General features: G+C 41.9%; 1 protein-coding gene across 1 annotated transcript in view; it reads right to left on the reverse strand.

Annotated features, from left to right (window-relative positions):
* The window catches only part of LOC146648554 (metabotropic glycine receptor-like), a 99,983-nt gene that overhangs the window by 57,441 nt on the left and 15,287 nt on the right, over positions 1-27,255 (reverse strand). The window contains exon 2 of the mRNA XM_085389333.1: positions 26,358-26,463. Within this exon, the coding sequence (XP_085245459.1) occupies positions 26,358-26,463 (106 nt within the window). The remainder of the gene's footprint in view (positions 1-26,357; positions 26,464-27,255) is intronic.

Here is a 27,255-nt window from a genome sequence, read left to right on the forward strand (position 1 = left end):
CTATAAAGTATTCAGTGATCAGCTGCTTTATTTTAATGGACGCATTTGAGATAACACAGCTTTCTTTCTAAAATGTAAGTAGAGTACAAGGTGCTTACATTGTGCCCATGTGGCTCAGGGGTAACTGCAGCCCTGTGATACCACAGCAGATCTACCATCCCAGATCAAATCTTGTATGTTACCTAGCAACAGACTATATTTGGATAAGTTGCTCAAGTTATTGTTTAACCAAGAACCTAAAGATTAACTTGCTGCAGTCACCTTTAACTTTCGACAGCAGAAGAAAAATACTGTGTATTCAAAAATTAGATTTTATACCTCAGTGTAGTTTTTTTGTCTTTCTTTCTTTTTTGTTCAAAACTTCTGCCATAGTAAAATGAGCCTGCGGCAGAGACACACAGACTGAGAATCCTGCTGAGCATGTGCAGGTATAATTTCATCTTGTTTCTGCTTGGAGAGGGAATTGCTCCAGGTCTTTCCTAATATGAAATCAAAATTAGAGGCACTTTTATTGTGTTGAAAGTATTCTTCAAACATTAAGGCTTTTAGCAATTCTGGCTTCAAAATAAGCATTAGCTTCCCATTGTAGTAAAGCTATGTAGAGCTTCCGAAATATTTGCACTTATAGCAAAATATATTTAAGCTCTGGCTCAGTTCTAGCATGAGAAAAGGGTGCACAATTTATAATGCTGAAGACTGCGCATGGGTTTCAGTGCTTCACTGAGTTTTCATCCATCACTGAAACGAAAAATCAAAGAATCTGAATCATATAATGGGTCCCAGGAGTTATCACAGATGGCACTATCTGAATAAAGTAGTTTACAGTTCCTACTGTATGTGTTTCTTCTCATGGCCGCTGCGTTTGGTCTCAGTTAATAAAGTTGTTTCATTGGTGTTATTGAGTCTCCTACATGTTTCTCTGCGGCACAAAGCAGCAGACGTCCCAGTTACAAACATGCCCGGTGTCAGGGGAAATCACAGGCCCTTGCCAAGTAACAGGGAAACTAATTAATATCTAAATTAAGAATTAAGGGTTGTTTGCAGAATTTAAGTGCGCCTGCATAATTCCAGCTTGCATTTATGACTGTGGGAGCAACATGGGCTTAGAGACCTTCTGGAGCTTAAACACACTTAACAACACACATACACACAGGCACCAGTGTGGACACTGTACACTCATGTGAGCGCACATACTTATACCAAATAAAGCTGCAATAAATTTCACATGAACATTCATAAATAGTGTATTATGTTGCACGCCTGGTAAAAAACAGCATCCCCCCGTGGGACTGCTGCTGTGGAGAACAGTCAGATTGTATTCACAGCCCATGAATCAGCCACTGACAAATTCATTTTATATTCATATTATTCAAAACTCAACTCCTGCTTGAAGTGTGTTTTTGAGAACAATACTTATTTGTCTTTTGGTTGTAAGTTGCTGTTTTCACTTTATTTAGTGGAACCAGGAGAAAAAAAACTAGCATAGCTATCTAAAGTTCACTTTTTTAACATCACTGGTTAACTATGCAAATTAAAGGTAAAATAAAACACGATGTGTCTTTGATATTATCTGTTTTAAATGATGATTGTAGGTATATCTTTTAAAAACAAGGACACAGTAGCTCTTTTTAGCCCTCTTTTACTATTTATGCTAAGCTAAGCTAAGCTAAGCTAACTGCCCCCTGAATGTAGCCATACACGTATTAGAAAGGTTTCAGCTTTCTAATACGTGCTTAACAATTCAAAAATAATTATATTTTTTTAAACTAATTTTGACTACAAAATGCATCATTAGATTTGCAACCTTGCAACTTCAACATTCAACCTGATCAAGGTAACGGCGATTTGGTAATTTGTTTGCACAAAGCCACGCTTCAGAGAAATGCATTTCTGATTAAAGGTTATATAAATCTAGTATAAAAATATTAAAATGTGGCAGTTTAGCTGAACTCTACTTTAACAACATGTCATTTTGGATAATGTTTTGTTTATTTTTTTCTAAAGTAAGGATAGTAACTGCATGCCAAGGCTTTCTTCTCAACTAACCCACTGATCAGTTTTATAAAGCTGACAAATAGCCCCAAATCTCCAAACTGGGGAGCAGCAAGCAGCAGGGATGATCTGCAGAGGATATAAATGTCTGAACTGAAGTTCACTGGTTGAGAGAATAAACAGGTACAGTAAATCATTGCTTCCACAGTGCATCGGTGTAGACAAACAGACCTGGGAGTTACGATGCTTCCATGTTTTCTGTTTTTGGAAAACAGTATGTGAGCTTTACACCTCAGAGACTTCACCTCTTTCTGGCATTTCTCCTATGAGCTACAGACTGAGTGACTGATAGAACTTAGCAGGTACTGCTTCAAAATGTGAACTGTGCCAGATGGGTATACTTACAAGTTATTTTGGGTTTAGTGATGGAAACCAAGGACATTTGTTCCATGTCCTGGTAGCATGTTATGTGTTTTCAGTCCTTTTTCTTTTCCCTCTCAAACTTTTCTACCATCTTTATTTTTATTTCATCACAACTTATATCATATACATGTTACGTTCTTTTTTCTTTTTTCTTTTTACATATATAACGCTAGTTAACAACAGTCATCTCATTTCATATAGTTAAGTAAAGATCCTGCAGTGAAGAATCTGATGATTCGTTACAAGCAGGTGCTTGTGAGAAGACCTCTCTTTTAACAGGAACCAGCCATCTGCTTGGTGAGTGAGAGCAAAGGATCACAGAGAGACAACTAAACAACAAACAGGACAAAACACAAACAGAGACAAAAGTAGACAAAAGTTAACAAAATAAAATGTGGCATATAAACGCATGGGGAAGGAAAAGAGATGAGTGCAAAAGAAATGTTCATGGCATCAGAATCCTTCAGCAGTTTTAGACGATAGTATGGTACAGTAATTCATGACCCTGTTTCCATGTTTATCATGTATATTGGTCAGTCTGTTTATGTCATGAAATTCAAGGTTGCAGGATCCAAATGCAGATTCAGGACTCAAAGGGACAACATTTTATCTTAAAGATGTCATAATCCCATATCATTCCAAATGAGCCCTTTGCTCTCAGAATCCTGGTTTACTTGTGGTTCCTGAAATATTTAAAAGTAGAATGAGAGGCAGAGCCTTCAGCTTTCAGGCTGCTCGTCTGTAGAAGAGCCTGACCCTGAATCCTCCCTTTGTAACACTGCAATAGGCCTAGACTGCTGGGAGTTTCCCAAGATGCTGTGTTTCTTGTTCACTCCCCTTTCTCACTATGTGTTTATACACCACTCTGCATCTTATCATTAGTTATTAATTTCCATCTCTCTTGTACAGAGTTTCTTTTGTCCTGTCTTCTTACCATCATCCCCAACCAGTCGCAGCAGATGGCTGCCCCTCCCTGAGCCTGGTTCTTCGGTTTTTTTTCCCTTAAAAGTTGTTAAAAGAGTTTAAAGTTGGAGTTTTTCCTTCCCACTGTTGCTAAGTGCTTGCTCAGATGTGGTCATTTGATTGTTGCTCTTGTCTTCACCTTACAATATAAAAGCACCTTGAGGTCATAAACTGGTAGTTCCTGTCCAAAGAAGGCAGCAAACAAAAGGTAGTCCAAGAATATAATGTTGATTTCCACAAGGCAAAAGCAGACGATCTGACAAAAACTGAAATGCAGACAAGGCTGTTTATACACATGAAGGCAATCAGGAATTGGGTACAGGAGAGTAATGAGATGCAGATGTAGACAATAAATAAATAAAACTAAACACATCCCACCAAAGACACATCTCATTTTGATAGAAATCATCTTCAGATATTTCAGCAATCTAAAGATTTTAAGTGTTTATGCTCAAAATATTTTCAGCATAACAGCTCAACAAGCAAGATGCACAAAATATCTAGTAAAATATTCGTAGCATAGTGTAATACATATTACACATTTTACTTGCGTTACTGTTTTGTAAGACATAACAGTGCTATTGTTGACTAAATGAATGTGATTTCAGTTGCACAATTTATGTTTGTCAAATCCTTTTATGGTCATGCTGAAATGATTCATTCTGTGTGGATCATGAGTGCCTGTTAAAATGTTCATGGCAATGCATCCGGTGCTGCTGAGACATTTCAGTTTGGACCAACGTGGTGGAGCAAACAACCAACTGGCCAGCGCTGTCACCCCTCGTGCCATACTGCTCGAGCTAAAAATAGGTTTGCAATAGAGGATAGTGTCTCATTCTCTCTCTAAAAGTGGCAAAGCTGATTCACTATATCTATGCAAATAAAGTAAATTTAGTGGCAAACACATGGTGCAAAGAAAGCCTGGGCATGCACACACACACACACACGCACACGTAGCATTAAAGGTGTTTGACTTCTCTACATCCCCGTGGGTAGATGAATCATCTTTCATGGTCTGGGGGTTTCTAACTTCAAATGTCCCAGCAATTGTGTTGTTGCTGCTTGAGTGACTAAATCCTTCAACAGTATTAGGGTGCTTTCTCAAAATATGCCATTTGCATGCAAACCCCTTCCTTTGTTTTATCAGGTTTTCCATACACAACAGCAATGGGAGCCCAGCACGTATTAAAACTGCAAACTGAGGCAGAGCAAGCTACAGTTCATCTACTGCTGGAGTAAATCTGTGAGCGTTTATTTGCCTGTCTTCTCTCTCAGGAGATAAGCATACCTGTGGAATTAAAGTCTACAAAACACAGGAAGAGGCACTTTTTTTTATTTCTCCAAAAAGGAATTAATCTGGATCATGGCCAAAATGTTTGGATGGGTGGATATCAGCCACAGAAGCAGACTAGGCATGTATTATGAACTTCTTTTTTTTTTTTTTTGCTTATTCCAAAGGAATTGAAGACTCATTAAGATAACATATACCCCGGGACACTGAGGTAGGCAAGGATGAAATATGATGCTTTTTTTTAGATCTTTATTGGGCTCCCAGCATCCAAATCGTTGCATTTATTAAATTCGACTGTGCTTTCACAGCAGAAGCCGTCTCTGGTTCCCCAGTGGATTGTAAGACACAGCAAACAAGCCTGTAAAATATGTTAATTGCACATGTTTTAGGCCTTGTATGAAAGGTATAGTATTGCTGTTTTGTGAGAAGAAAAAGCAACGTTTGAAATGTTCGATGGGTGAATTTAAAATTTCACAAGTGGAACAACCTGCCGCAGTTATTATCCCGTGCACAGAAGATTGAACGAAATCACTCTACGGGACTTCAGGGGTTCTGTGCATTTGCCTATAAATCTCTCAGAACTAGTTCCCAGGACTATAATACAGAAAACACGCATGTCGTGCAGAAGATTGACATGGACCATCAAAACTAGATTAATGTCACCAAGGACTTCTAAACTGCCTCACAAGCACACAGCTCCATATGTCTCCCATCACCAGAGCTGCTCCTGCAAAATTATATACCCCCATGCACACACACACACACAGCTAAAGCCAGAGAATTTAATGGGGCCAAGGCCAGCCTGCCTTTTTTTTTTTCCTCAGCCACTATTAAAGGGCTGTGAAATGGTCGCTTGACGTGTCTCACTTTGATGGATTACCTTGATCAGACTGCGTGCTCAAAGTGAGAAAGTATTTTATAATTGCATCTTACTTTCGGCAAAATGTGTGTGTGCGTGGGTGTGTGTGTCGAAAGTGGGGGGCTCAATTTGACCTTAATATTTTCCTGGAAAACTTGGCTTAAATTCAAGGTTGCATTGCCAATCACAGAAAGCCCAAAAGCTTTATTTATCATGTGGAAACACCTGATCTTTGGATTTTCTCAGATCAATGTGAGCTGCTCAAATATAAATTACGACAAACTATTTTACACTACAAATGAACTATTGCTAACATAGGCTTTGGAAAAAGAACCCTTTGAATATTTGAGCTCGGTTAGTTTTTCAAGAAATATACTTCTCATGCCACCGCTCTAATAAGACTGTATCCATTCGTCTTTTTCTGATCCAATACAGGTTTACAGGGTGAGGGTGACATCCAGGGCACTGAACAGGCTGATAGTCTAACACACAGAGAATGACAACCGTTCACACATACAAGCAATGTAGAATTACCAAGTAGCCTCATAACCCCATCCATGTCTTTGGACTGTGTGAAGAAACAAGAGTACCCAGAGACAAATGACGAAGACACTGGGACTAGATTCAAACCCAGGCTCTTCTAACTGGGAGGTGACGGTGCTAACCATTAGCCACATCTAACATCCTAACATTCAGTACATCAAGCCTGCTTGCAAATGTTCTTCATTTTTCGTGCGTGTGCAACATAATGACATCTGTTTGCATTCCTGAACGAGCTGCCAAACATCTGAGTTCAGTGTGATTATCACAATGTTGGCAAGCTCCAAAAAAATAACAGAAAAATCTGTATAACTGATTTACTGTGAAAATTCTATTACAGGCAAAGTACTTTATTTTCACACGACATGTAGTTCAACTACAGTGATGCATCATTTTCACTTTAGTGGATTTATGTGATTATTTGCAATTTTCTACTGGAACAAAATAATAATAATAATAATAATAATAATTATAAAAAACAACAACAACTGATGGGATGCAGTGAGAAGGTCTGAGGGTCCTTTCAGTGTGGAGTTTGCATGTTCTGTCTCTGCCTGTGTGAGCTCTCCACAGGTGCTCTTCCTCCCACAGTTAAAGACATGCAGGTTAGGTTAAACAGTAATTCTAAATTAGCCAGAGCTGTGAATGTGAGTGTCAGTGTCTCTATGTGTAGAGTTTATACCCCACCTCTCGCCCCATGACACCTGTGACAGGCTGCAGCCCGACCACGACCCAGAATTTAATAAGCGGAGAAAAATGGATTGATGGATGGAAAAATAACAATGTTTTTATTCTTTGTTTTTGTGTGCTAATCTGTAAACATGTTGATTTTATCATGAATTTGGACGTTTATGAGTCTATGGGGACTAATTCCCTTTCGTCCTGTTTCCTTACCCTCACCCAAAAGCCCATCGCAGCAGATGGCCCCGCCCCTCCCTGAGCCTGGTTCTACTGAAGGTTTCTTCCTGTTAAAAGGGAGTTTTTCCTTCCCACGGTCACCAAATGCTTGCTCGTAGGTGGTCGTCTGGCTGTTGGGATTTTCTCTGTGTTATTGTAGGGTCTTTATCTTATAATACAAAGTGCCTTGAAGTGTCTGCTGTTGTGATTTGGTGTTATATAAATAAAACTGAATTCAATTGAACTTTCTGAACCAGTTTTTGGCAAGCTCTAATCACTAGAATCAAACAGAGCAGCAGCATTTTCTTTGATCAGTTAATGTATTTTTCCCAGTAACTACCAAAAAATGCTAATGTGGCAGTCTTCACCAGCTGTACAGTAACATCTCTCCCATCCAGCCTTCTTCTTGTTTTTGCAGATATTGCAACACTTAACAGCTAGCTAGATAGCTAAAGATGATGTCCTCTACCTGTCCCAAACATATAAATCCTCATACAAATTGTTAACATAGAGGGGTGATTCAAAGGTATGGGTAGAAAAAAGTCAGATGAGAATTGATTGCATAATGCTGGCCTTACATGAGGACAAAAACAGGGCCCTAGGAAGGGAAACTGTGCCTGCAGCTGTCATTCGATAACAGCAAATCTGTCGTCTTTAATTCCAGGAAACTAACTAATGTTTAAATCTTAGTCTTCTAAGTACCACAAAAATACACGTTAAGGTTGCTTTTGCTTTAAAAATGTTTGTGAGACGAATGTCCAAACTCAGAAAATACTGTTACATTCATAACAACCCACTATCACCTGGTGAGTGCAGTGCATGCCACTCTTTCCAACAAACTGTGGAGCAGGGAAATTATTTTACTGCTATTGTTAAATAATCATCATTATTACCATTGCATTAATAATATAATCTGGAGTTTATATTGCATTCAGGGGTTGAACAGTGTGTGTCTTTCAGAAAGGCTAAAAGTCACAGGCTGACAGGAAACAGGCTTGCAGAGAGTTTGCAGAAGCAGGAAGTTATTTTGAGCAGCAGGCTAAGACGAGGCTTTAACAATGTAACAGATAGCTTTAAGATGGCCTTAAGATGTTTATGATGATGTTAATTTTGTATTTCAGATGCAGTTATAACTATTGTGTACACAATGCATATCTGTGCTTATTTGAGTTGATGTTCAGGTTCTTTAAAGGTCTTAAGCTTCACTGACGTGACTGTTCAGGTGATACATGCTGAGGGAAAACTAGAACATAGAAGGAATTGCAATACATGCTTACAAAACACTTATATCAGGTCATTTCATATTAAGGTTTTAGTAGAGGTTCTTGGTTAAAACATTTATTTAGTAGAAGACATACACATAGTCTCAGTGAGCCTCTGGTCTAGTGAAAGGTCAGACAGTTAGTAGGTGAAGAGGTGACACAAAGAGCATGTGAGGTCAACACACACACACACATGAGTTAGATTTATTTAGAGGAGAGATTAGTCATGTCTCGGTAAAAGAGGAACCGTCCTTGTTGTCTCGGCAAGAAAGAGGAACAATTCACTTTAAGACAAGAACGGAAAGTACCAGCCATGAAAATAGAAGATGATCTTCTGGGTTAAAAGTCGTTGTGGTTTTGATTTGATGTTTGTGTATATATCCTGTCTGTGACGCATGAAGGGGCATCAGTAAATCAAACCCTGATGCTATAAAATATCTGTTCATGCTTTGATTAAGTTGAAGACTACTTGCTGTCGGCGTACAGAGTTGTCTTCCCACACGTGTGTATTCATTAAAATCATTGTTTGACCAAGAGCTTCTGGACCATGGGTGGTTTGTACTCTCCCTCCTCAATTGTGAACCTTAACAAAACAAAACCACAAGTCGTAGTGCCAACCTGAGAAAAATACCACACGACGTTATCACACGATAGACTAGGTATCAAATGCAAAACATACAACATGGAGGTGAATACAGTTTTTTTCCTTGCTGAAGTACTGAAACCTGAGAATAAGTTATCTGTCACTTTCACATACAGGCCCCCCATGTTTGGACTGCAGCCTGTGGTACCTGTTTCACATTTCTCACTGTGCAATTTGATAAAAAGCTGTGAACACGACACCAAGATGGGAGTTGGCAAGAGAGGAAAAGAGGCAGAGAGAAAGAGACAGAGAGAGAGCACTCAGCGTCCCTCAGAGATCTATAAATACCCTGAAAGCATTAAACCCTAAAAGCATTACAATCACTCTGTCCCCTGGGCAGAGAAGCTGCCTGCTGTTGTTTCACAAGACTACCAGCTACTGAAATACTGGATGTCTGAGGAGAGGAGACCTTGGACTTAAGCCTGTCTGGAATTTCTCCACCAATTTCAGAGGCAAAAACTGAGATATATAGCCAGTTATTGATTGGTGGCTTGTTGCTGTTACAGACAGTGCTATGACTGTGGAGAGTGTCACCGGGAGGACTGAGCTGAGTGACACTTAAAGAACATTAAGAGGGACAGAAACGATAGGTCTGTAAATTCAGAATTTAAGGGCTGTGATCTATATTAAGAGCAAGAAATTCACAATGTCACCACAGATTTTCTGAGCAGCCTTAGGAAATGTATCAGGAATGGAACGAAAGTCTCGCTTGGCATTTTAAGACTTATGAGATGAACCCTCATGTTTTCCCGCACAGACATCTGGGTGGGTGGTCTCCAGCTCCCCACATGGGCTCGTCTGGGAGGCCTCACTCAATTAAGATCCAACTGCTGTTGCCGACTTGACAGGCTCTTGAGTTTTGCCGTGGCAGCCGCCGAGCTGCGGGCAGCAGATTAGAGAGTGAATGGTGTTTCTCTGTGGAGGATGAATCCTCCCTGACGACTGTCCCTCTCTGCTGTCATTCTTAATTCCTCTCTCCCCTTCTCATCCTCTTCTTATTCCTATAAGCATTTGTGTCTTCACCATCCCTACTCACATCACACCACGCATCATCAACCTAATTAAGGATTAAAGAAAATTATTTAAGATGATTTTGTAATAATAATATGGAGGGAAAACTGGTATTAAAGAGCTACAAAGATCTGCTACAGAGTTTATTTCAAGTTTCAAACACTACAAAACAAGCCTTGAAAATTCTAAATATAGGAGAACAACATCAAGCCCACTAAAATCTATCAGAATAGGACTGATACACTGCAAAATGTATGCCGAAATCATAAGGCAAAAAACACAAAGTTACAGTATGTAAATTTTCCCCACTAGATGTCAGCATCCTTCCCAATTCAAGTGCAAATTCCTAGCTACGGTGGCTGCTGGAGGACAAACAACTCTTACCCCTGTAGTGAGTGTGGGTTGAAAGGTCACTGTTTACCTCAGTACAATATGTATCCACGGTGTTAGTGAAACTTTCTCTAAAGTGGTTCTGAACTCTGTGCACTGACGCTTAGTGAATAAACTCTCATACAGCGTGATTAAGTATTAAAACTGTTTATCAGAGGGAAAGTGTCATTTTTAAGACACTCGAGCTGACACTAGCTGTCATAACATTAACTTATAACCAGCTGTTGTTGTTGTTTAGCTGGCTTGTCGCCAGCTGTCGGGAGATGGGAGGGTGGTATGTCTACTCTGCTGATAACAAGTAACTGCAACAATATTGGGAATCTTCTTTGATGAAGGGGATCATTTCTCAGATGACAAAACATAGGTATGATCCTTCATATCTTGAGTCTGAGGGTGCAGACATGAATTGTCTCTACGGCAGGCAAACGTCTCCGAGTTCTCGTCTCCTCCGCCTTTGGTGTAGTACGTATATAGCCACAGACAACATCTCAACCACTGTATTCAAGGTGGCATGGTGGCTTACACAAACTGGCGAAACAAACAGTTTTCCTTTTTTTCTATTAAATAAATTCACAAAACAACTGACTGTCCCTTTAAGACATATGCTACTGCAATTGATAGACCCTGGGTCCTGAACTCACACAGCTCCCACTTGCATAGCTGTCAAGCGAAAATAATATGACAGTAAATGTTTGTTTGTTTGTTTTACAGAATTGGAAAAAATAAAAAAATAACCAGTTATAGAACGCTGACGCATGACGTCTGCAAAGCAGCTCATTACGACTTCCTGGATTCAGTGCTAAAGTCCAGAAACACTGGATTCTAAGTTCTCAGTCCAACTTCATAAAACCTTTTCCTTTTTTAAAAAAATTTCTGGTCCCACATTTGTAATGTTTAGTCTCTTCATTTACTTCAATTAACATGAAATGAGCTGAGCACAACGTCTTGTAGTGAATATTGAACAGCTGTTATATTTACTGAAATTAAAATAAAGAGAGAAGACTGATACTCACACTGGCATCGATGGCATCTATAAAAACACAGCAGTTTGTTATTAACTAATAATTAGCTACTGCATTAGCGTTACAAGGAAGCTGAAGCTGAAGAATTACAGCCTATTACATATCACATTTTTTTATATCCAGTTATCCACCCATTCACACACACATCCAGTGTGTGAATGTGTGTGTGAATGGGTGGATGACTGGATATGTAAAGCGCTTTGGGGTCCTTAGGGACTAGTAAAGCGCTATATAAATACAGGCCATTTACCATTTATGTTCTCTATTTATGAAGTTGATTTTTTGTTCAGATCAGTAACATGTCTCTTGGGACACATGATTACAGAAAAGAATAATTTTACTGTTAAGCTTTAAAGAAGTCAAATACTGTAAATCCTGTTAACTGCACAGAGCAGCAACAGCTACTTATTAAAACTTTGTATTGAGCTGGCATGCCTGTTACTTTCTGACATCTGTAAAATGACATACTTGTCTCTGTGCTCCATATTATTTTCACTGAAATGTTAAATTGTAAAGCTTTTTATTGGTGACCTTGAATCTGCCCTTAGTTATGTTGCTATAGGCTCAGGCTGCTGGAGAACTTCCCATAATGCAATAAGCACTTCTCTTTCACAACCCTCTTTTAACTCTGCAGTGGATTAACTTTCATCTATTCTCTCCTGTAGTTTAGATTTTGTCCTGTTTGTTGTTTGTGGAATCACTATTTTCCTTTTCAATCTTTTTTTTTTACATTCGCCCACTAATAAGTTGAAGTTGGGGTTAATTTAAAGATGGCTGCCCCTCCCTGAGCCAGCTTCTGCTGCAGCTCTCTTCCTGTTAGAAGAGGGTTTTTCTTCCCTGCCATCTCATCATCAGATTGATGGGGTTCTCTGTAATATTGCAGGGTCTTTGCCTTACACTATAAACCGTTTTGTGATTGTAATATAAATAAAACTGAATTGAAATCTGTTATTTTAAACAACCGAAATACGTAACATTTTGAAGCCCTGTGATACCGTGGCAACATGCACTCTAGCTGGAAGAGAAACTAACTCCCATACCAATGTGAACTGGATAAACAGTTAGCAAAAAATGGATGATTGGCTTTACATTTTCATGTGAAGTGGGTTACTAATAAACATAACTTCCAATTCAGAGCCCACAACAAATAAATGCTGTCCTCGTTTTTTTTTTAAGTATTTATGTCATGGTCCTGCGGCCATGACTCAGTGACTTTGTGTTTGTGTTCTTTATTGTTATTATTCTCTTTATTATTCATGGGCTGTTTTGGGATGGTTTGTGTTTTGGGATTTTAGATACTGGGTTCTGGGTTTGTGCTCCCTCTATTGGTCCCTGGTGTCAGTGTTCCCCTGTCTCGTCAGGTTAACCAGGTCCAGCTGTGTCTCCCACCTGCGTGTGATTTCCCAGTGTCTCTCTGTGTCATGGTCCTGGGTCAAGCGACCCAGTGTTTGAGTTTATGTATCTTTTGTACTTCTGTTGTGCCTTAGCTTAGTGCACCTAGTTAATTTCTAGATTGCTGTTTAGTCTTGTTCCTTAGTTGTTTATGTCATCTTCCCCTGTACTAAGTCTCCCTGGTTCATGTGTCATGTCTGCGTGGTTATGTCTAGTTCATGTCTAATCTCCATGTTTCCTGTTTTACTTTGAAAGTCTGTATTCAATGTCAGTGTATTCAGTTTCACCTGTCCTGTCGTTATGGTTCATGTGTGTCAGCTGTGTTCCCATGTGTGACCACTTCCCCTGATCATCCCTCATGTGTATTTAGTCTCTGTGTTTCATGTAGTCTGTGTCGCGTCGTCTGTGTTCCGTATCTCCAGCCATAGCCTTTCCATAGTTTATGTCCAGTTTAGGTTTCTGTTGAGTTATACTCTTATGCTGCCCTCACTCTGGTTTGTTCCTTTTCATCAGCCATAATAAAAGGCTCGCTTTTGTTTAATCCACTCCTGTATCTTCGCTTGTGTTCGCACCTGGGTCCACCACACACATTTCCGTACGGTCTGCCTCCGCAGATCATGACAGTACGACGCGACCAGTAATGGACCCAGCAAACTCCCTACGGAACCGGCAGCGAGCAGACCCCGCCTTCCCTAACGAGAGGAGAAGGCAGGAGGCTCGGCATGCCCGGGAGCGCGAGTCTGCCTTCTATGGGACTCGATTGGCTCTAGGTGGGCCGCGCAGCCTCCAAACTGCAAACGCTGCTGCCTTTTCCCCACATTGTCCCACGGTGATAAGAGTTGGAGGATTCAGCCTATCGCCTGCCACAACTCCTCCGGCCTTTTCAACTTCCGGTTCATCTCCCCAGTCGCCGCCCACGTCCCGCGCAAAGAAGAGGGTTACTCGGCGGCCGAGGAGAGATTTCGTGCCTCCGACAAGCAGCCTTTCTCCGCTGCAGTCCTTTGCGCTCTTCCTGGGACTTCCACGCTCGGAGCTGCACAAGCTCCCTGTCTCTTCGGCGCAGCCCGGCCCGTCATCGGCTCAGCCAGCCGACGTCTCTGAGGTGCCCGCGTCTACAGCCTCGGGAACTCACGGCACAGTTCCCAGGAATAAACGACGCTCACGCCGTCGCCACTCTACAGTTACTGAGCAAACTCCGGTGGTGAGTGAATCTGACTGTTTTTTTCCATGCCACTTCCAAGTCGGACCGACTCGGACAATATTTGGTTCCTGAGTCCGCCGTTTTTCACGTCTGTAACTCACCAGAGAAGAACAGTACGTTCGAAAATGACTGTTTCCAGGCCTCATAACGTTTCTAAGTTCACCTCTGCACCTATTAAGCATGAGACTGAGTTCGTTTCCCCCCCCTAGAGACTGCTGTTCAGGCTGAATTAAAAAATTCTGGCACTGTAAACTCTGTGTACGTCATCCCAGAGACCGTTAACTCTGTGTCTGGTAATTCTGGGTCAGTTAATCCAGAGTCTGCATTACCTACCCTCACACCCATGTTTGAGAATGACTGTTTTTCCTTTGCTCCTCCCGGGTCAGCAGTAATTAACACACAGACTGATAATCCCACTTCAGAAAAGAAAAAGACTATTTTTGAGTTGCATACTTGTGAACTAAATGTTAAAACAAACTGTCCTGAGGTTCCTCTTCCTGCTGAAAACAGAGGGGACCCCCTGGAAAATGAACAGTGTGTCTGCCAACCTTCAAAGGCTACACTTTCTGTTTCTCAGGTTGCTCCTCTCGTGTTAACACTAGCTGATGCGAAGTCTGTTAACTCAGGTTTTGAAAACACTAAGACTGTGCATTCAATCACAACTGTTAAGGTTAAGTGCAACAAGTTACCGTCTGTCATGTGTAAACTGCTAAGGGAGCTCAGGTTGACTATTCCTGAGTTAGTTTCTCACCCAGTTGCCTCGGACACCGCCTGTGTTAACTCCCCAACTCCTGTACCTCCTATGTATAAGACTGTGGATGGTGTTTCTTCAGTCCTGAACTATGCTGCTCTCCAACCAGCGTATTTAGAAACAGTCTATAGGAATGCATCTATTTCTATAACGGCTCCTTCTGAGCCAAGAATTACAGACTCTGACTTTGCTAAACCGGGATCCTTCTGTACAATGACTGTTTTAAAGACTGCTACTTCTAACATGGACAGCTTAAAAACAGCGGAGTTGCTAAAAGTGGTCTGCCATAGGTCTCTGTTTGCTGACACTGGGTTTGGCTCCACTAACTTGGTTTTCCCAGTGTCTGTTACTGCTCCTGAACTCTGCTCTCCAACTCCAGTTCCTGTAACCAGGGCAGCGTGGGCCCAGCTTTCCCTTGCTCCCGTATCAGTTCCTCGGGAGAGGGTGGCTGAGGTCCAGCCGGTCCCTGCTTCTATCCCCAGCCTGGCAGAGGCTCCGTTCATCCCGGCACCCGTACCTGCTCCTCGGGTGGGGTTGATGGACACCCAGCCGTCGCCTGTGCCTGTTCCGGTTCCCCGGGTGAGGTCAGCCGTGACCCTGCCGACTCCTGCACCCGTTTCAGTTCCTCGGGTGGGAGCAACAGAGGTCCAGCTTGCTCCTGCACCTACACCGGCCCCCAGGGTAAAGGCAGCCAAAGCCCAGCTCGTCCCTGCACCCGTATCTGTTCCTCGGGTGGGGATGGCTGGTGTTCGGCCAGGCCTAGCACCTGTTCCTGTTCCCTGAACCCCCGCTGGGGGTTCAGGGGAACCTCTCCAGCCGCTCCTAGTCTCCGCTGCCGGCTCAGGTCAGCCCGGCCAGCACGTCCTCGTCTCCGCTGCCGGCTCAGGTCAGCACGTCCTCGTCTCCGCTGGCGGCTCAGGTCAGCCCGGCCAGCACCTCCTCGTCTCCGCTGGAGGGTCCCAGGGACCCGTTCAGCCATTGCCCGGTCCGGCCTCTGCATCAGCTGCACCCACGCCCGGTCCGGCTCCCGCATTGCCTTCGCCTGGTCCGGCTCCATCTGGTCCTGCCTCGTCTGGTCCTGTGCCCACCGAGCCTCAACCAGTACGCCCGACGCTTGGGTGCTGCCGCCGCCGCCTTCCGCGCGGCCAGCCTCCGGACCCGCTCTGCTGCCGCCGCCGCCTTCCGCGCGGCCGGCCTCCGGACCCGCTCTGCTGCCGCCGCCGCCTTCCGCGCGGCCGGCCTCCGGACCCGCTCTGCTGCCACTGCCACTTTTCACGTGGCCGGCCCTCGGAACAGCCGAACTGAACTTTTGTGCTGTCACCTCGCGTGTCGGCCTTCTGGCCTCTTTGGACATTTGCCTCCCTGTTTGGAACTCTTTTTGTGTATTTGTGGACTCAGTTTTGTTCTCGTGCTCCTTGTCTTTTGTTTGGTTTCGTTCCCTCCATCCTGGTCCCCCGCCTCCCGCCCTGGGTGGGTTGTTTTCTGTTTGTCTTGTTTTGGTTCTCGGGTTTGGGCTGTCGGGAGCCAGCCCTTGAGGGGGGGGGTGATCTCATGGTCCTGGGCCATGTTGGCCCAGTATTCTTAGTTTTTGTATTTTGTCCCCTACTTATGCCTTGGTTCCTAGGTTATTTAGTTAAGATGTTCCTTATTTGGTTACCTCCTGTGTGCCCCTGTGTATCTGTGAGCCCTCATCTCTCCTTGTGTTTTATTCCATGTTTTCCCCAGCCTGTTATGTCTGTTTTCTCCCCGTGCTCGTTCTCCTCCTGTCTGAACCTCTGTGTACTTCCTGTTTTACTTTGACAGTCTCTCGTCAGTATGCGTCATGTTGTGTTCACTCCTGCCCTGTCTCGTTATGATTATCTGTGTCAGCTGTGTTCCCCGTGTGCTCCCACTTCCCTCGTTAACCCTCTGTGTATTTATGTGGATGTCTCCATCAGGTCAGTGTCGTGTCGTCAATGTCTTCTCCCCGAACCTGTGTGTCTTTCTGTGTTCCCACGGTCTTCTGTTAGTATTCCCAGTTTAGTTCTGTTTCGTTGTAAACCCTGCAATAAAGCAGTGATTTTGAGTTCAGTTCCTGCCTCCGTGAGTTTTGCGTTTGGGTCCTCATCTGCCTACACACAGCCAGATCATGACACTCTGTGTACTTATGGTGTGTGTTTGCCTCTGTTCCTCGTCGCGTCGTCTGTGTTCATACCCTGTGAAATCCCCTGCGTGCTCTCCCTGCTGTTCTCCCTTCATGTTCAGTTTTGCCATCTGTAATGAACCGCTGATCTGTACCATAAGTCATCCTTGCGGGGGTTGTCGGAACTGTATGCGCAGTCGCACTAAGGACAGATGTGATCAGAGGCATGCCCCGTAACGCGTATAGAGCAGTCTGTCGCGGCAGGAATAAGTTGTACAAAGTCCATGTAAGTTACGATACTACTTTGATAAGTATGATAAGTGTGTTTCTAATGTAAGGTATGTTGCTGCGTTTGTATTGTGAGCTATCTGAAAACCCTTTTATTCTTTATTTACGTTACTTACATCCATGTGCTATTTTTTAGCTAGACATGTGTGTCATGCAAGCTAGCAGCACCCCATGAGAAACGGGCCGAAGTGTTTAAGTGTTTACCGGAGTTTTGCACCCTTGGCAAGCGGACTGAGGTATGTGATGAGAGATCTGTTATATTTTATTTAACTGAACTGTGTAATCCCTTGATGCTGTTTGAAGTAACCCCTTTTGTTTTATTTAATCTGTGACTGTATATCTCAGAATTACTTGTTTGAACTTGCCTGAATTAACTTAAGCTCATTGTTATAGTTCAAAGGGTACTGTACGGGTATCAATTTTTTCTTATTTTATAGTTTTCACGGTGTTCAACGTCCAGAGAATGAGCCGTGTGTGGTGAGGAAATAAATGGCTGCACCCGTTAGAGACTCTTCTGTCGTTCTTGATGCCAAGGGCTGCTACACCATCTCCACTTTATGTTTGGTATTGTCAATAAATCGCCTTCACATCTGAGTAAGTGCTGCATTTGAGTCCTCCTTTCCACTCTTCACATGGCCGCTGCCCCGAGCCGTGACAATTTATCTCAAAAGTCTCTGCAAGCTAGTTCAGTTGAATTTAATAAAAGCTGCTGATCATTTTTCATCAAAGCTTCTTCTAAAGTTTGTTTCCCGCTGTAATATTTTCTTCAAATCATGCATTTGGTAATCTGGACTGTCAGTCAGACACAGCCATCGATGCTATATAACATACCTAATTCAATAAGATACGTCTCTACTGTATGAGAGGGCTCATTTGGAAAGAAACCGTTAACTTTACACAGTCATGAATGTTTATAGGATCACCCAAAGTGGCAATACTCTGTGATGATATGGTTCAGTCCATTAATGTGAATTTATGCTTATTACATTGCCTTCAGGGCTCTGCAGGAGGAAAAAGATTTTCTACTATAAAGCAAAATTTAGCTTAGCTCCACAGCAAAGCTTGCTTCATTAAATTGAGGAATTATTTACCTTAGCTTGAACTTCCTTAATGCAGTTTTGAATTATGGTCTCTTTGATGATGAAAAAAGCAAAATGAAATAAATGTAAACACATGCATGGATTGCCGAATGGTGTACAGATGCACTAAGTCTTCAAACACTTCATCACAACTTAGGCTGTGGAGCTTCACACTTCCCTGAGGAGAGATGAAGAGCCTCTGGCTGAACAAAACAGAAAAAGGACTGCAAAACAGGAAAAGACTGAGCAGAGCAGGTTACATTTTGTCTTCTCTGCTCCCAGAATCACCCTTTTTTTTTTTTTTTTTTTTTTCAACTACTACTGTTAAAGCAGGTAAAAGGCAGTCAGGCGTCTTTTTCTGACAAATAAAGTACTTCGTATTGTAGAAAGATTTGCATAATCTTTACACCTGAACATCCTTCAGTGGTAACATCTGCACAGGCTGTTGCCGTTTCCCATTTAGCTGGGTATCCTTTTCCTTACATACAGTATTTATACTGAGTTTAAGACTTGTGAAGCTTCAATCCTCTTCTTCCGCAGCAATGTGCCAGGGTTGATAAGGACACCAAATTCCACACAGTGAGGCAAAAGCAAACATTTATGTTCATGTCCCTTTTTTCTCACCCTATACGGTCTGATTGTATTGCAGAATGGCCACATGTGTACAGATAATTAATTTTTTTTTAAGAACAGAAGGACTCAAACCTCATTATAAAAGGTAGCTGAGCTGCAGCCAGAAATAATGGTGCTCCTCTGTCCAGCAAGGTTGCTGAGAATGGTGATTTCCATGTCGCTCCCTGGAGGTAAACCCACAAATTAGGGTCTGCAGAGAGTAAGTGTGAGTACTAGAAGAAGTTTCAACAACTGCCACAGCATTTAAAGCAGCGGATGAAGAATGGTGAATTCAGTTGGCCACTTCATACAGTTATTTCATGTGCAGGGCTAACAAAAGCAAGAGAATCACATGTTTTTTTTGCAGTTTTTTTTAGCCTGTCTTTTTGCCCTCCTCTGAGAAATTGGCAAGAAAAGGGAAACATGGATAAGCGGTACAGCTGTTAGAGTAAGAAAAATGGAAACAAGAGTGGGCTACACGGCAGATGAGTGGGGCGTAATAGAGAAATTTGGGAGAAAGTGAAAAGCCACGGAAGAAGAGAGTGTGGAAAAGAGGAAGAAAGGGAGAGGAGGAAGCATGGCTGATTGAGGAGAGAAAGCCAGAAGAGAGACAGAGGGGGTAACCCTCTTTGGCTGTCACAGCAGTTTACACTCATTAGTAGAGCTCTGCCTTTGAAGCGCCTTATCTCCAGTGGCACAATTCACAGGATGGGCAGAGAAAACGCACACACCGACAGGCAGAAATGCAAACATCCCGCACACACATTAACATCGACTTAGATTAAAAAATAGTACACACAAAACAAAATGCATAAACCTACTTATCTGCATCCAGTCACAAATCACCCACACTAATCATCCTCTAGTCTTCATCTAATTATATAAGCAGTGGCTCCTTATGTAAGATGCTTCCCCTACGACTGACTATCCATAATGCATGAAGTCTTGTATTTGGTTCATGGTGACACATCCTACCTTCCTCCTCAGCTGCTGTATCTGGGCAGACCGGGAAAGAGACCAAGGAGAAGGAGGGGAAGAACAAAGCTTAACTATATAAAGGAAAGAAAATTATGACTGCCAGCAAAAAGTTGCCATAAGGATAAAAAATTCATTGGTGAGATAATGTACACTTACAATCTTCTTTTGAGTATATTGTTTGGCATTTTTACATTTTGATTATAGGAAATATAATAATAATAATGACTTAAAATTACTTTAAAATAAATACGTTTAAAGTACAAAATATGATGCTGCTATTATAAACAACAGCAATAGAATTATTATAACATGCACTTTGTTTTTTAAGACATACACTGGTTAAATGCATCTCTTACTATAAGTATCATAGCATATGTAAGTATATCTGTTCCTTTACTCCTCCTCAATCTGGCTAAACTTTCAATTTAAACGGCCAACGGCACCAGGATAGTCAACACCTATAAAGCTTTTGTGTTTGCTTTTTAAAAAAATAATTATAACACTCAAATCCTTACGAATCATATATACTGTGTGTAGTAGCTGATCTGAAAATGAACACCAGCATTACGTATACGGTACATGTGTATTTTGTTGATATTACATGTACCTTGTGTGTAGCTTGCTTGTAAATATTTTTTATTTAAGTAGTTTTAGTGCAGGGACAATTTAGGATAACTGTACCTATATACATATATATTTATCATGTAATTAAGCAGTTAATAAGCCTTAAACGGTGCTAATAGTGCCTGCAATTGATTACTTTGTCTTATACATTGAGTATGCAGCTTGCAAAGAAGAAGAATAAATATGTTTTTATTATAAATTTGATGTTTATTAACAGTCATTTTTGCTATTTAACTATATGCAGCTATCTAATGAACATCAGAAGAATAAGATGATAAATTAACATAAATATGTCTGTCTTTTAAGGCAGGTTTTTAGTAGTGGAAATAATATAAAACTGTATATGATTAAAATTTTAGTCATATAGAGTTTTTCACTCCAACTGAAATTTTTGAACAGGTAACACGGAACAGGAAGGTTTTTAGTGCAACACCATACACTGCTTTACAGTCAGTTTCACCCAGCAGCTTCCAGCAACCACACACGAAATATACATTTTTGCTGAGCGACCTGCCATTACTGGTCTTTAGGCCTCGGTGACTGGGGCACTCTTTTTTTAAAACTGTATATTCAACTAGCACACTTTAATAATTAATCATTTAAAGCATTTTATCTACCTCATATCCACAAGCAAATTTAGAATCGCCAATTAATCACGTGTTAGTTTTTATATTTTATATGTAACATAAAAGATCTCCACACAGAAAAAGTGGGGTTCAAACCAGGAACCTTCTTGCAGTGAGGTGACACAGTTTACCACTGCACCAATTGCAACTCGTAGGCTAACATGAATACTTTTTACAGCTTGGCTGGTGATAATTACAGTCCAAATGATGCATCATGACATAACATTTTACAATTTGCAACTCAGATGAAGTTCAAAGCTGCAGTAGCAAAGGTCAGATAATCAAACTGATAACCACCCCCTAGGGGCTACTCAAAGTTAATTCTATTGTTGGAAGATACAGTAGTACTACGGCAAGCAAAAAGGGGAAAAAAACTTAAAAAGTGCCAAAATGGTTCTCAGAATTGCAATTTGGCGATAGAGTTCATAAAAAAGCAATCAAGCTCAGTTTATTAGATATACCATTTGGATAAATTACAGAAAATAAACCTGCCCAAACCTGTTTTGCAAAACTGCCTCTAAACAAGAAAAAGGCATTCCACTGAAAAGGCTTTTTCTCCAGTATGCAAAACAAAGAGAGGAGGAAAAGCTGCAGTGTTAACATAAAAGTTGATCATCTACAAACTGACTGAACCATTACATCACAGCAACAGTGAGAAAGTGGGTGTTGTGCTATTACTGCTCCATCACATTACAAGAGACTGTTTCATTATTATGGTTTCACTGTGAGACAAAGCCTCGGGGTATGTTTGTACTGGATGGGGGAAAGCAATGAGCCTCACATCAACTTTCCACAGCCCATTTCCCACAAAAATGTATTTAGCAGGATTTAGAAATGAACTGTTGTTTAATAGGGACACTGGGACAAAGAAGCACTTTCCCCTTGCTTGGTCCTTATTGTGATTGTGGTATAGCTGCTCAGACACTATATTAGCAGCCAGATCATTTTTGTTAAGGCTTAAGCCTGCACTCTTTTCGGGCTTTGATTTGAGCAAGAAAATTGAGGTAAAGTCCCCAAAGAACTACACCCAAATAGGAGTAATGGGCTGGCTGAATTGTGCTCGGCAATAAGCAATTAATTACATCAGGCAGGAGAAAAGAATGAAATGAAGAAATGAAATGAACGAGACACTGAGAAAGAAAGAAAAGGGCAGGGGTGAGAGTGAAACAAGAAACTGGACATGTCGCGTTGGAAATTGAAAACCGTAAGAAATTGCTATGAAATAGACACAAATGCACTGTTTGTAGTCATGTGCTGCCTCGCAGAGTGTTAAGTCAAAGACAAGCAACTTATATTCCCTAAGTGCTCAGTAGCGTTTAAAGACCAGCTAACAGCGTGCCGTTGGGTTATATTTACTGCAGAGTCCCTTTCCTTTGCTACCATGACAGCTCTATATCACAGTTTCACATGGTTCTCACGTCTCTTTATTTATCCTCAGCTATCTTTATTTATCTGACAGTCTGTGCATCGAACACCTTCAGGGGAAATCAAAATGCCACTGAGCATTTCTACATCAAAGATACATTAAGAAATATCTACAAAATGCTATAGAGGCATGCTAAAATGCTAAGCTTATAGCGTGCAGATTAAATATTAGTTTCTCTCTGAATATGCAGATAAAAGTGTGCAAGAGTCAAGATTTGTTGTACCAGATACACTATATTGCCAAAAGTATTCCCATGCCTGCCTTCACACGCATATGAGTGACATCCGATTCTTAATCCATAGCGTGTGTGGCTATAACACCTGAAAGTGTTCTGGGAAGGCACGAGGTTTAGGAGTGTGTTTATGGAAATGTTTGACTATTCTTCCAGACGTACATTTGAGGTCAGACAATGATCAGGACTCTGTGCAGGCCAGTCATGATCTTCTAGACATCCATGTTTTTATGGACCTTGCAATGTGCGCAGCCATGTTGGAAGAGGAAGGGGCCATTCCCAAACTGTTCCCACAAAGCTGGGAACATGAAATTGTCCAAAAATGTCTTAGTTTGAAGCATTAAGAGTTCCTTTGACTAGAACTAAGGGGTGAGCCCAGCTCCTAAAAATCAACCCCACACCATAAGCCCCACTCCACCAAGCTTTATACTTGGCACAACGCAGTCAGACCGTACCTTTCTCCTGGCAACCGCCACACTGCACTTGTCCATCAGATTGCCAGAGAAGCATAACCACTGCTCTAGGGTCCAGTGGTAGAGTGCTTTACATCACTGCATCCAACATTTGCATTGTGCTTGATGATGTAAAACTTGGATGTGGCTGCTTGGCCATGGAAACCTATTCCATGAAGCTCTCTACACACTGTTTTTGAGCTAAACTGAAGGCCGCGTGAAGTCTGGAGGTCTGTCACGATTGACTCTGCAGAAAGTTGGCAACCTCTATGTGTGTTAGCATTCCTAGCCACCGCTCTGTGATTTTTCCATGGGCTGCCACTTCGCAGCTGAGTTGCTGTTGTTTCCAATCAGCTTTACTTTGTTATACCAACACTAACAGTTGACTGTGGAATATTTAGTAGTGAGGATATTTCACGACTGGACTTGGTGCACAGGTTGCGTCCTATCACTGTACCAAGCTGGAATTCACTGAGCTCCTGAGAGCGACCCATTCTTTCACAAATGTTTGTAGAAGCAGTCTGCATGTCTAGGTGCTGGATTTTATACACCTGTGGCCATGGAAGTGATCGAATGCATGAATTCAGTGGTTTGGATGGGTGAGTGAATACTTGTGACAATATAGTGTAATTTATGCTAGACTCATTGGCTCCACACTGCCCTCCTTTTTAAAGTTCTCAGAGAGCAATCAGCTGTAGCGTGTCTAAATAAATGCTGTAAGAAAAATCTGTTCCAATTGTGGATTTCATTACTCTATGAAATCATCCGTGGACAAGATGGATGATATTGTTTCTTGGTCAATATTTGCTCTCTCTATGAAAACATTTGCAATATAAAGTTTTAACTCTGTGCTGTTTGCCAGTGTCTTAATTTCTGCTCTCTAAGCTCCTCATTACATTTCAAACAACAAGAGAAAAACAGCACTGCGGATTCAAGATGGCACTGAATCACTGGCTGCCGCTCGGCCAAAAATATAGTGTGTGAAGGAAATTAATCATAGAAGCTGTGAGCTCTTCGATGGCCGTCTCAAACTGTCCCTCCATGACGTTTTAAGTCCAACTGTAGTGACAGCATTTTGAAAGAAAATGTTCTGAGCAAAAAAGTAAAAGTTTACAAGTGTGCAATGGCACTGTGACTTATTTTAACACAAACCAAAGCCACATGTGCACATATAAACAGGGCACACACCTAGCGTAATTCAAAGCATTTTGATGACAGTGATCAGACTCGGACAGCTTAGCCTTGTTATCCTTGGCAATTAAAAGGCTGCCAAACCTAAAGTCACAGCCACAAAACATATATAAAATATATAAAATATTAGAAGAATGCAAACATAGAGATCTGTCTCATCTGTATATCCCCCCCACCTACCCACTCTAATGCTCCATGACAGACTGGTGATGAGTTGGGAGAGAAGCGCACGCAAACAAAGAGCATGGTCAATAATTCATCTCATCTTGCTGCAATCCATTACACTGCATTTATTATACATCATATGGGCAGCAACATGCCATGCACGCCCGAGCAGTCACTCTCCCATGTTGGAGTCAGACAGGCTCCCTGCAAAACATCACACGTTGGCACTGACACAAGCGAGATGGCAATTACAGAGGCAGGCCGCTCACGCGCACGCCGCACCCGGATGCTCAGACAGACACAAATACAAAACTACCTCATCGTTCTCTGTCTTTCTGACGCTTCAGAAAGAGACAAATGTGATGAATGTCTGCCGCCGGTTCTGTCACACCGGTCACACAGATGAGAATGCTTTAGTGTGGAGAAGGCGCACACATCGCAGACAGTCCTGCAGAACTCTTAAGTCAGTAGGCGACAAGCTACTTTGTAAAATAATCAGTTTTGTTCCACTTATCCCTTATCTTGCCTCTACCATGAGGTTCATTTTTGTTTGTTTGTTTATCCCTCAGCCTCCTAGTACAGCGGTCCCCAACCCCTGGGCCTCGGACCGGTACCGGTCCGTGAGTCGTTTGGTACCGGGCCGCGAGAGTTGAGGCTCCGGTGTGAAATGTATGGTTTTCAGGGTTTTTATCGGTTTTCAGCGTTATTTTGTTATCGTTTTTATCATTAACTCGGTTTTCCTGGGTCTTTTCACGTGTGTTATGAATAAATCTTGTTTTTTTCGGTACCGGTACTAGTTTTATTTTGTTGTATTTGTTGTATTTGTATTTCACAGACCTTAAAGGCCAGTCTGTGAAAATATTGTCGGGCATAAACCGGTCCGTGGCGCAAAAAAGGTTGGGGACCGCTGTCCTAGTAGATACACCTATGGTATCAATTTCAAAATCCTAGATGACTTCCTTGTCAAGTTATCCCAGTCAAGGTTTTAAGAAAACATGACCTCTGACCCATGACCTTGATGCTGAGGTCACTCAGATTTGGACTTGTCTGGGATTTTTAGCAGATGCACCTGTGGTGACAGTGTGAAAGTCCTGCATCCCTTTATTGTCAAGTTCTTACACTGACAACTTGGGTGTCCATATTGCCGCCTGCCAACTATCCACCCAGCTGACAGGGTGACAACAATACCCCATCAGCCTGTTACTGCAGAAAGATGAAAAGGGATGTGCATCAAAGACAGTGTTTTTGCAAGTGCTGTACTCAAAATGTTTGGGCTCAATTAGGAACATGTAGTGTGTAAAATCAGCCTTTTACTTATTGCTGTACGACGGCCAAGTATCATTCCCTTCAGCCTTATCTGCATCTTTTGGGTGGTGCAAACCTTCCTCTGCATCACTCTGATGTAGTTTGTTTGCGCCTCATGGTGAATAATCGAATGATGTCAGTACTTATACTTATGGAGAGGTATTAAACTGCAGTTAAAAACCTTTTTTAAAACATATAAATAGAAATATAGTATGCATGTTGCCTTGTTCATATTTCTCGTGTCTGAGAGAAGTTTCAAAGGAGGGCCAGCACAGAGCAGCATAAAACATCCATTCTGTACCACTCCTCACAGACAGTTTCACACATTTACAGGAACTGTGGCTGAGTGAATGGAGAACATTACTCTTCGGGTTTTGGTCAGTTATCTGATGCTCATACTGAGGACACATGATCAAAGGCAACCTGCGATGAGAGGAAAGGCAGCGAAGGCTCTGTGAAACAGCTCATTCAGGTCTATTATTAAATGGAACAGTTGAGTTATAAATAAATAAATAACTCAACTGTTGCATTCAAATTCAATGCAAGTACTTAGAAAAACAAATAGATTAACAAATAGGTGAATGTAACTCCAAAATTAAGAGAAGTAGCAGCAGACTCACCTCCATGCTGGTAAGATTACAGCGATGGGTCCCGCCGAACCAGCCACTGTTGGAGCACTGGTCAATGTCCACATCCTGCAGGTTCACGTCCACGCGGACAACGCCCCTGTCAGAGAGAAGGAAGCGGGGAAAGAGTCAGGACAAGAGTGCAGAAGAAAAGAGGGAAAGAGGGAGGTAGAAATATTGAGAGGAGTAAATAAAAGAAACAAATGAAATTGAAGAATCAAATGTGTTCAGCAGGAATGGAAGAAAAGTGAAACAGAACAGGAGGGAAGATGAAAACAAGCAGAAAGGAGGCACGTGGACTACACAGATGCAGGTGAGGTCAGAATGAAAGGGAAGAAAATTAAAAACAGGAAAGAAGAGCAATGCTCGGGGGAAGTGAGGTTAAAGGTTCAACAAGCAGGAGAAGGGAGGTGTAGCCGAACGGGAGGAATAGGAATAAATTGAAAGGGAGAAGAATTAAGAGTGATGGAGGTAAGTAATGAAAAAGAAGAGAGAGACAGAGGTAAGGAAAAAGAAGCAGGGTCAGATTCATAATGTGCCACTTTTCCTTCCAGACACTGAGAAATTAAAAAGTAACGCTTTTAGTGTCAAGACTGCATTGCCTGTTGCCTCCAATTTGAGAACGCTAGCTTTCATATTTTCTGAATTCGGTTTCTTTGTTCTTGTTGTGCGTTGAACACTTTCACAGATTTGTGTGGACCTTTTGGGTTGCTGGGAATCCTGTGCAGGATGCTGACTGCCTCGCTGCAGTTTAGCTAGAATCTGGTTGTCAGGCCATTTCACCTTGACTGATGGGCCTCATCATGTGCCTCATCAGCTCGGCTCACTACAAATACTGTATCCTGTCGCTTTATTTTCTGCTTGTTGAGCCGCAGACAAGTCAAAGACAAAC

The sequence above is a fragment of the Rhamphochromis longiceps genome, linkage group LG18, assembly GCF_057381845.1.
Source record: "Rhamphochromis longiceps isolate RC_006_pf linkage group LG18, R_longiceps_female_GT1.1, whole genome shotgun sequence".
Classification (NCBI taxonomy): Eukaryota; Metazoa; Chordata; class Actinopteri; order Cichliformes; family Cichlidae; genus Rhamphochromis; species Rhamphochromis longiceps.